This window comes from Peromyscus californicus, unplaced genomic scaffold (genome assembly GCF_007827085.1).
Source record: "Peromyscus californicus insignis strain IS unplaced genomic scaffold, ASM782708v3 Scaffold_4__1_contigs__length_199733344, whole genome shotgun sequence".
NCBI lineage: Eukaryota > Metazoa > Chordata > Mammalia > Rodentia > Cricetidae > Peromyscus > Peromyscus californicus.
In genome coordinates this window covers 188,965,392-188,976,842 of record NW_026294562.1, presented here as the reverse complement: position 1 = coordinate 188,976,842, position 11,451 = coordinate 188,965,392, and the positions used below count along the sequence as shown (strand labels likewise).

At 41.3% G+C, this 11,451-nt stretch overlaps 1 protein-coding gene across 1 annotated transcript; it reads right to left on the bottom strand.

Annotated features, from left to right (window-relative positions):
- Positions 1 to 564: 564 nt before the first annotated feature.
- On the bottom strand, positions 565 to 1,786 carry LOC128095681 (vomeronasal type-1 receptor 4-like). The gene has a single exon (XM_052714880.1). It carries the CDS (start codon positions 1,723 to 1,725, stop codon positions 817 to 819), a length of 909 nt encoding a protein of 302 aa, XP_052570840.1. The 5' UTR covers positions 1,726 to 1,786; the 3' UTR covers positions 565 to 816.
- Positions 1,787 to 11,451: the final 9,665 nt, after the last annotated feature.

The window sequence follows — 11,451 nt, the reverse complement described above, 5'->3', positions numbered from 1 at the left end:
GAGGGTTCAGTGATCCAGAATACATCTTCCTCTTGCAGAGAACCTGGGTTTCATTCCAAGCACCCACATGACAGATCACAACAGTCCATGACTCCAATCCCATGGAATATTACACCATATTCTAAACTACACCACTCCAGGAATGCACATAGTACATATACATACATGAAAGAAAAACACATAAAAAATAAATAAGAAATATTCAAAATTTAGCAGTATCTGATAAGCTATATTTAATAATCCTGATTTCTGATCATGTCATGTCACATCTAAATACTCACAGGAATGTGAAAAAAGTAGCATTTCCAAATCTCACATGGTATTTTCAAAGAGTTGGTCATTATCCATCAGTATATGAGAAAGACAGATCCTAATCACACCCTAAATTCTGTGTTCTGTACATCACCAGCAAACTGTAAGTGTGCCCTACTGTCACCACTCTCTTGGGCATCATATGCAACTGTTCATTTTCTCAGAATTAGTTTGGGGCTCCAGTTTTCCTTTAGGATGATGGTCTAGCTAAAAACCAATGTCTATTAATTTTGTTCATACAATATACCAGTGAATGATAATCAGACCTTTACAAACCATCATAATAATCACAACAACTTCTACACCCCAAATATTGAATTAATCTAGTACTACAATATTCTGAATTGAAACAATGGACAGCAATTGGATTCAAGACTGTGTCCCAAGAGTGTTAGGAGATACTGTACCTACAGAATGGATCTGATGTGAAGGGGTCATTTTGAATATAAAGTACTGTATACAGTCTATGTTTTAGAGTACCCTGACAACACAAAAATAAATTGGTTATTGATAAATTTGAGTACTGCCTGGATGAAAATCCCTGATATAGTGTCTGATGAGCAGAAAGGGCGAGAGTGCTGAGAAGCTTGCACTCATGGCCACATTGGCATTGGCCAGCCACGTATCTGATCCATCCTGGAAAGAAAAATATACCATTAAGGCAAGAGAGGATCCATAAAAAACCACAAAACTGCTCACTAGGGTAAGAATACTTTGTGTGGCTTTGGTCTCAGGAAATGATTTAGTAGATACAGATTTGTGGATATGCTGGACCCTCTGTTTATGTTTGAACAAGATTAACATCATGAAGCCACTGGCCCACACCATGAGTCCCAAACATATAACATCATTGGAAGCTAATAGGATTGCACATACGTTGAGAGATTGTTTGGAAGGTTTTACTACTAAACAATACACAAATTGTCTAAATTCAGTAAGATTTCCTTTATTCCTCATGTCAGTTACTGTACTCAAGAGAAAGATATATGTAAGTAGATACAGGGCCCAGCACAGGCCTAGGAAAGGACCAACTACCCTAGGGGTTTTGACCTTGAGCTGTGCCCACTTGGAATTACTGGGGCTGATGGTGATGGCCTGAAAGACACTCAACAGGGATGTGGAACCAAGGGATACTCCCCTGGCAACTCTATGAAAATAAAAGACAAGTTTACATGAAATATTATCTAGAGAATATGTCTCATCAAAAGCAGCCATTATCTGAGGGATTCCTTTGCAGAGAAGAACCATGATGTTAGCCAAAGTCAGGTGTTTGATAATCAGGTCTGTGGGCCTCACCCTGATCCCACTGAAGTTAGAAAGAATGAGACAGCAAAGCAAGGCTAAGTTCCCGAACATGCCCAGTGCTGTCTGGGATAGGAAGAAGATCCCCATGGCCAGGTCTCTGGATGCCATTGTGTCATTTTATAGGAATGTCACTCAGTATCCAATCCTGAGAACTTCAGGATAGACTATTTTCTTCATTGTACATGAAATCCATGCTAGCCAAATAACCACTACTTTACATTAAGATATTAAGATAAAATATGTTTAAAAGTTTTTTGTTGTTATTGTTGTTGGTGGTGGGTTTTTGTTTGTTTGTTTGGGTTTTTTTCAAGACAGTGTTTCTCTTTGTAGTTTTGATGTCTGTCCTGGATCTCGCTCTGTAGACCAGGCTGGCCTCAAACTCATAGAGATCCTCCTGGTTCTGCCTCCCGAGTGCTTGTATTAAAAGTGTGCACCACCTCTGCCTGACTGTTTAAGAGTTTTTAAAAACTTTAACTATGTATTCATTTTTGTGTCTTCATGTGACAATATTCACTTTAGTGCAAGTGCCTTTGGACCCAGTCAGGGTTACAGTCAGTGGCGAGCTGCCAGATGTGTATGTTGAGACTAAACTTGAGTCTTCAGTAAGAACAGTATGACTTCCTAATCCAGAAAGTGTTCTTGAGAGCCCCCAAGTTTCTAGGTGCTGGAGCCATTACAGGCACTGGCTGCTCTACCAGAGGATCTGGGTTCAATTCCCAGCACACACATGGCAACTCACAACTGTCTGTAGCTCTAGATCTAGGGGTTCCACACCCTCACACAGACGTACATGCAGGCTCAAAGTATTCCCAATTGTTCCTACAAATAGACAGGACTGTAGTTAAAGACAAAGTTAGAACTGCACCTGTTGGTTTTTAGCACTTTTCATATGGCTCGACAGATGATGTGCGATTTCCACCTCACAGCAGCCTTCTTTGGGGGCTTCTAATGATGAGACAGACAGTTATAGAATGAGTTTTGTGACACTACAGAATCCCTGGATTTTACCACTGGCAAACGGCAGACATACCACAACCAACACCATTTTGGAAAGAAAATAATGTGCTCTAGGCTGTATGGTGCAAAACTGTTCTCTTCAGGGGCTCCTTGTCATATTTTTAAAATGAATGTCATTTACACTGCCATTCTAGGGTCTATTTTACCAACTCTATATTTTTGAAATATGCCATTAATTCCTAGCATATGTCATTGGCATACAACATGTATTCAACGTAAATATCAAAATGTGATGACAATGCTAATCACATATGAAACAGATCAATTTTATACAAACATTGAACTTAATAATTTGTAAGGGTTGATTCAATGTTGGAATGACAACCATGAGAACTTTCCCCATTTACTATATCACACCATACTGTGATATAGTAAATGGGGAACAGTCCCTATTCTACCATAGTTGTGTAAACATATGCGAAACAAGGCCGGGCGGTGGTGGTGCACGCCTTTAATCCCAGCACTCGGGAGGCAGAGCCAGGCGGATCTCTGTGAGTTCGAGGCCAGTCTGGGCTACCAAGTGAGTTCCAGGAGAGGCGCAAAGCTACACAGAGAAACCCTGTCTCGAAAAACCAAAAAAAAAAAAAAAAATATGCGAAACAAAATTGTATGCATACCTATATGAATAGTGTGTTAGATTTTCTTTCAGACAGGAAAACGTAAGTGATATATGTATACATTGGTCCAAAGGAAAATCTGGAGATCAAGGACATGTTTGCAAGGTAGAAACCATAGCAGTAGTGATATAAATATTTAGTCCTGCCCAAGTGATGCTAAATTTGCAAGTCATAGAAACCTTATTAGAATTGATTGGAATTTGAATCACATGTACCTGATATTGTCCACACTCTTATGCACAGAAATACAGCATGAAATCACTATTACTGCTCTTGCCCCATAAGGAGGAAAAATTACCATTTTTTTACTGTGCCACTTGGCACCTGTGTTTCCAAAAGAAAACTGCCACCTGCTTCTATGACACTGAGTCAAAGAGGCAGCTTCCAAGGAAAGCAAGGATTCTCATATCTTTAGGTTCTGCTCTGTGGCACTTGTGATTATAACAGGCATTACATTTCACTGAGTAGACCTAGTATTTGTCCAAAGAAAGCTTGTGTGTTTGTGTGTAAAAACTTGCGTTTGTGTGTGTGTGTGTGTGTGTGTGTGTGTGTGTGTGTGTGTGTGTGTGTGTGTGTTGAGGAGGGGGGTCTGTCTGTCTGTATACCTTGAATACTGTGATAAAGCATTTTAGATGCAAAGACCCCCCAGCCTGACTCCTGTGACAGCAAATCCTCCTTGCCAAAGATTTTTAGGGAGAGGAGACTAAGCACACAGGCCTCTCTCTGGCAGATGCCCTCCACCTGTGGAGTGTTCAGAACTCAGATGATCCACCACTGCTCTGTGAGTATTCACACAGTGCAAGCATTCTGTTCCTGAAAGAGAAAGACAAGCTCAGAGAGCTGCACTTACACAGCTGGCAGCAGGATGTCTAGCTTCTGCAAGCCTGAGGGAAGAAATCAAGACTCACCTATGAAAGCAGATGCCTCTGTGATAGCAGATGCTTCAAAGGACCTCAGTGGTCATAGGGACAAACAGCCTGTCTCCATATAGTCACAGACACAGGGGCACCTGTTCATATGCTGATACTTCATCTCCCCTGAGGTCCAGAGGATGTCACAGGAGGCAGCCATGTCACTGTCTGCTGAGGGAGTTGACTTCACCTCTGAAAAACACTTCTTCCCATCAGAACCTTCAGGAAAGTTTTCACTGTGAAGTGAACAGCAGAGGGACACACTGAAAATCTGGAGGGGATTCTCCTCTCCTGGGACAGTGGATCACAGAGGGAGTTCAGACTGTCATAGCAATGGGATAGGTTCTAAGGAAGAGCAGGTGAGGATGGAAAGGAAAGTTGGAGCTGAAATTTTAATTTCCCTGAGTTAGTCTTCCCCACACTTAGTGAATATACAAACAGGAAATGACAAGAACACATGCAAATATAGAACTCTGATCCTAAACTTTTAGACCAGGAAGCCAAACTATGCTTCTGAAACCTTGCTAAATAGGGTAAGGAATTTTCCTTAGTGATAGTTTTCTTATTTTGTGACACAATTTGTGGCTATATAATTACTCACATTTAGGACTACCCAAAGAAAGGTAATCATGCAGTAATAAATAATAAATAAATAATTAAATCTCCATAGGTTACCTTGCTTGTAGGTAACATGTCTGCTGCACTCATATGCCCACCACCACCCTCATTCAGGCACAGTGTTGCCATTCTTTTGTCATTGTGAGGATTTCTGACTACTCTGCACTCCTCAAGCATATGACTCGGTTGTGAATCTTGATAAATGTTAATGGCATTAGATAAATTTGGAATGCCCTCAACATGAGCTCATGTATTTGAGACCTGGCCTAAAGAATTAAGGTCCAACTCTGTACATCACAAACTTATAACCCCCACTTAGGGATTTGGGCTTGTGACAAACAGCTGACTTGCAACCAGTCACGGAAACAGAGTTTCAGTCACTCACAGGCAGCCAACAGTAGTTCACAAACCCCTCAGATATAGTAACTAACTGCGGAGACAGAAGCAATAGCTTTCTCTGAACCCCTCCTTTGCATAGCTTCCAAGTGTCTGTGTGTGAATGTTTTTGTCCTGTGTTTACAAACAGATATCTCTCTGAATTTCCTCTAGTTCTGGGAACTGCACAAGTTACAAATGCTTCTTTGCTCAGTACAACTCTATGGATTTAATATGTTCTATAACTTTCTTTCAACAATAACTCAAAATTGACAACCAGCCTTATAAGGTATTCACAAACAAATACCAAAAGAAACATAGAAAGAGAAATGGAGAAAGAATAGACGAGAGTGTTGTTCAAAAATTAGACACATCATGAGCTGGAAAGATGACTCAGAAATTAAAAGCATTTGCTGCTCTCATAGAGGATCAAGTTTTGGATCAGAGTACCCACATGGTGGCTCACAATCATTCATTATTCGAATTCCAAGGGATCTGGTGACTTCTTCAAAATTCCATGAACACCGGGCATGCACATGGTGCACACATACACGTGCAGACACAATACTCCATGACACCCAGGTTCGATTCCCAGCACCCTCATGATATCTCTTAATTGCCTGTAACTCCAAAACCAGGGGACCTGATGTCCTCTTCTGACTCTTGTGGGCACACAGGGCACACACACACACACACACACACATACACACAACACGCAAAACATTCACACATATCAAATAAAATAAAGGACACACGTCACAAAACATATGTGTTATAAGCATGCTGACAGTGGGTAATTTATAAACAAATAGTTAAATAGATAGATAGCTAGATAGATAGATATGCATATATATATGGAAAAGGTTTGTTTCAGTTTTTTAAATTTTTTATTCATTTTACATACCTACCACAGTTCCCCCTCTCACCCCTCCTCTACCTCTCCTCTTCTGCCTCCCCCAAATCCACCCCCATCCACTCCTCCAAAAGGTAAGGCCTCCCATGGGGAGTCAACAAAGCCTGGTAACATTAAGTTAAGGCAGGACCAAGCCCCTCCCCCTGATACAAGGCTGAGCAAAGTATCCCACCATAGGGAATGGGCTTCAAAGCCAGCTCATGCACCAGAGATATATCCTGGTCTAGACAATGTGTAATTTATAAAGCACTCAATGGTATCAGTCACAACACTGTCTACCAAACAAGCTTAAGGTTAATTTACTAATGCACTAAATCTGGTTCTAGTAATTTTTTGTTGTTATTCAAATCTGATATTTTGTGTTAAATTCTTAATGGTAGGAGAAGCAAAAGGGCTCTGCAGTCCTATGGACCTTACAAAATGTTGGCTGAGGAAATGGCTCAGTTGGTAAAGTATTTTCTGGGTAATCATGGGTACCATTGTCAGGATCCCCAGCACCTACATTAGAAGTTTTGTGTGCAGTAGGAGCCTGTAACTTCAGGTAGTCAGAAATAGGTATGTTCTAGGATCTCACTGGCCAGCCAATCTGATCTGAGCTAAATGTTGAGGTATAGGTTCAGTGGATTCCATATCTTAAAAACCAAGGTGGAGAGTAATAGAGAAAGGCACTGGGATTCAAACCCTAGCCTCCACATGCACTTGAACTGGGGAACCTACACACACTACATATACACACACCCATCAGAGCAGGAATCTGGATAAAACATGAAGTCAACATCAGTCGTAATTTTTTCATTGTCTTCTTCTCGCACTTGGTAGACACCTAACATTGACAGTACATACACAGGGAGGTGAGATTAATATGCATATGGGTTTTTCTATGCAATGTTTCTCCATGCAGTTCTGATTGTGTGCCAAGACCTTGATCTGTAGACAGTCTGGCCTCAAACTCGAACATATCTCTGCCTTCACATCCCAAGTACTGGGATTAAAGGTATGTGCCATAGTGCCTGGCTTTGATGCAACTTTAAAATGATTCATGATGCTGGATAAGAAAATGTTAAATTTTATTCTATTAATAATTAGAGCTCATTATCTTTTTGCCCAATGGGTGTTCTTTTGGATTTTTTCAACATTTTAATGGTTGTTCCCAGTTACTTCTGCAATTTTTAGTAGAGTGTTGAAATTCTGAATTGGTTGTTGTCAATCACTTGTACAATATGAGTTTGACAAACATGATCTCACTTCCTTGTGTATGTACTGTCAACACTTCTAAATGGGAAACAATAATAAGTACCCTGGAATTTGGGCTCCACATAGCTGAGCTGCCTCCTCTACACCTGAATACAAGATGCACTATTACTAGGCATGCTGACTGAAAATGCTATTTGGTAAGTTTTCATAGTTTATAAACATAAATGTCTGGTCTAGACAAGGATTAGATCACCAAAAACTGTAAAAAAAATGTGTGTGTTTTACTGGGAATGATATAAGCATACCACTATACTTAGAATATTACCCCTGAGAACAACTGTTTTGTAGAGCAATTTCCTCCAAATTAAAACATTCAATCCAGGAAGAGGGGCACTGCAGATTCACAACGTAAACATATTTTAGAAACATAGGAAAACTCAAACATACAAGATTCATGAGGGCCCCTCCACAGGTTCAGAAGCAGCTGCTTTTAAAAATCTACTATGGGAGGATGTTCTGTCCTACCGAACTACCTAGAAGAGCTTCTCAGAACTGTTGCCCCAAGTCAAGCAGAGATACAGGGATGCAGATACTTGAGTCATCACATCCCTGAGAGGATGGACTTTTCAATGAGGCAGCTGCATTTGAGTCATGCCCACTCCTGTAAGAAACCCTGCAGCCAAATTCTGGTAAGGAAGTCCAATAAGACTTTAATTTAACGGTTTATTACCAACTGGGACTTTGGTGTTATTGTTGCTTTGGTCTGTTTTTGGTTCCCTATCTTGGGTGAGTAGACTTGTGTGTATCAGGTCATCCCTAGGAAATCTCTCACCACAAAATGATACCCAACAAACTGATTCCTACATTCTGTAGGGCTTCCTCATCTCTCTGCTTGGTCTTCACTCCCATAGCTTTTTTTTTTTTTTTTTTTTTTTTTTTTTTTTTTTTTTTTGGTTTTTCGAGACAGGGTTTCTCTGTGTAGCTTTGCGCCTTTCCTGGAACTCACTTGGTAGCCCAGGCTGGCCTCGAACTCACAGAGATCCGCCTGCCTCTGCCTCCCGAGTGCTGGGATTAAAGGCGTGCGCCACCACCGCCCGGCCACTTCCATAGCTTTTAAATCTTTCAGTGTCTCTGACTGAGGAAGCTGGATTGCCCAGTCTTCACTATGAATATTTTATGGGCCAGGTATTTGTCTAGAAATTAAATGCCCAGTGTCCATTTCTGAAGCTCTCTGGGATGTGAGTGTCAGTTGCTCACACACTTTTCATTCTGTTCTGTTTTGTTCTGTGCCTGTTGTGCTAACAAGCATCAACACCTATGATCTATGAATTCCCTGTCATCAACAGAAGAGTGAGAGCACTGACTTCTGGAAGAACCTAAAAAACACCATCACTCTTCATTTTGACTGTTGTGTGAGACTCTTCTAGATAGAAATACCTTATTCACATCTACTCACCCCAGAAAGGGAACTCATGACAAGCCAAAGCAACAATTCTCCCAAAGCCCAATTGTATGAACCATTAAATTTTAGTTGGGGTTACTTAGGGGAGTATGGATGAGCAGGTACTGAGAGCAGCAGCTGCCGCATTGAAAAGCCCACCTCAACACATTGATGGGAATACACAGGAGCTGCATCCCTGGAGGTATCTACATGACTTGCAGGCAGCGCAACTGGTCAGAGAAGCTCCTCTTGGTAGTTGGACTGGACAGAGTCTTCTTCTCCAGTGTTGGAGCCACAGAGGTCCTTGTACTCACAGAGAGACACAAAGAGATCCAGGAATGTTAATCACCCTGTGGTGTCTCCTCAATGGAGGAGATCAAATCAAATGCCAGCATTCCATTCAGAAAGCTGAGAGAGGAGGTTCTTAACAACCTGGTGACCCTTTTGCTATCTGTGGAGTCAGACCTCATGCCAACTCCCCAGAGTAATTATGCCAGACTCTTCCTTCTCTAAACCATTGTCCCGTCCGTCAGGGACCAGATTCAGCAGTTTCAGGGGTCCAAAAGACAGGATATTTGGAATGCATTGTAACAACTCAGAGACAGTGCAAGGTGACAGGTCACTTCAGGCTTCTGCAGTTGCTAAGTAGCTTCTGCTACAGCTTCTGCTTTGGCCTTGGTAACCTCACTCTTTTATTTTCACGAGCAAGGGGAAACAGAAAGAAAAGGGGAAATCACGCAATACAGAGTGTTCTCATGATTCCAAAGGTTATTCTTAGAAAATCACCAATATATTCTTCATCAACTTTAGTTAAACACAGAAACTATCCCAGGCTTAACACCAAAGCAAGCATAATCTATTTTTATTACTAATGATTATACAATATTCTGAGCACTTAACCCAGAGGCTAGCAACATGCAATTTCACAAAAATGGTAAAAATAAGAACAGTGGACAATGTACCAGTCATTTCCTTCTTGCACAGCCTGTTCCAACCTCAAGACTTCCCCAGCTGCCTAAGTTCCTCCTCAGCCCTCTGCAGACACCAAGCCCCATGACTGGTGGGCCACAATGACTTCAGACAAGAGATCTATCCCTGCAAGTCAGCAACTTTTATCCTTCTTATCCCAACACTTCCAAGGAAAACCTGATCCAATTTTCAGAGCTTCCATGAAAGGAAGCGCCCCTTTCCTGGCAGCTATTTTCAATCTAGGAATCCAAGAAAACTTGCAGCAATCACTCCAACTATTGCCACATTGTCTGCACACTCTTTCAGGAGGAATCAAAATATCAGGATTAAAGTTGCCATCTCCCTTTGTTGTTGGAGGGCACCATTTTCCTCCTATTCTAGGTTCCCACACTTCTAGTTTGTCATCCCATCTATATGTTATTCCATCCACAGTCTTCAGCCAGTACCCCTTAGGGTCTCAAGTCTTACACAATATCCTTGGAATATCCTCAGAAATGGAACTTTTCATCATGACCAATTTAAGTCCAGTGTGTTGATACACATCATACCATGTGCTATAGTTGACCACACATTCAGTACAGTTTATCCAAGCCTGAAAAGCTTCCCCAGGTTGCAGGTTCTTTCCCATGACCAGCATGACTGCCTTCACCCCAGCCTGGGTGATTATCTCTGTATAATTTCCCATGAAATTTGTTTTATTCCTTTCCTGTATCACAGAAATCACCATTTGTCTAGGAACACAGAACATGAAGATGAGATAGAAGAAAAAGATTAGCATCACAAAAAGTAATTATATGGAGGAGAATATGACATGTACATGTCATAAAGCATGACCTTGGGACACATAGGCATTTCAGCCTTGGCCCTCTAGAGGCATGCAAAGCAGGAGATGCGGAAAGGACAGCACAGAGGGTTGATGGTCCACAACCTCGGGTCCCTCATCTCCAATCTCTGCTGGCAACAGCACATCAGGCATCTTGTATGCTGTCCCTGGCACATCCTTAGTGGGAAATGTCACAGGACTTTATAGCCTACAGACCTCTATGCTATCAGCCAAAGACTACACTAGATACCAGGTCTTTTAGCTATAAAACCCACCCTCATTGTTATACATACTTTGTAAGAGTCTATATGTAGTCACACCTTACATTTTATTGTTCTCCTGGAAACAGATATACTGTTGTCCCGAAGCCTTTTCCCAAATTGTAGTGTGTTTTACATAGGCTGACAATGAACTGTCTTGCATTAGACTTCCCATGATTCAGATTGACAAGTCGATCTGTACCGGGTTTTCATTTTTATCTCTTCTTGTGGTTTTACTCCCCTGTATGACACCTGCAGGTGTCATGCTCACTTTCTTATTCCCCTCTCCCAGGCAGGGAGGCAGAACTGCAGCCTTGCATAAGAACCCTTTCCATCACATCATGTTTGCTCACTAGTTCTGTTTTAGCTGACGTCTGCCTATTTAACTGCTAGAAGAATTCATCTTCTCTCCTCTCTTGTGGGATATACTTACCAGTGTCTACATAGGAATAAAGATCATGTCCTCCCACTATTATCATTTTTCTAACTGTACAGAGAATCTAACTGCCTTCCAAATACTTATCCTTATACTCCTAAGTAGGTCCAGTTCACATCTCTCATTTAGAGAGGCTTCTTTTTGAAGCTAATCGAGATTAACTTGAGGAATACAAATGAACAAAATGCAGAGAGTGACTGCCTGTGGAGTGTTCATATATATCACACTCTCTCCCCTCAAAGCTCTGGGAATTTCATGAC

Excerpts from the sequence above, each read along its gene's own strand:
- LOC128095681 (XM_052714880.1), bottom strand. The coding sequence starts at position 1,725 with ATGGCATCCAGAGACCTGGCCATGGGGATCTTCTTCCTATCCCAGACA.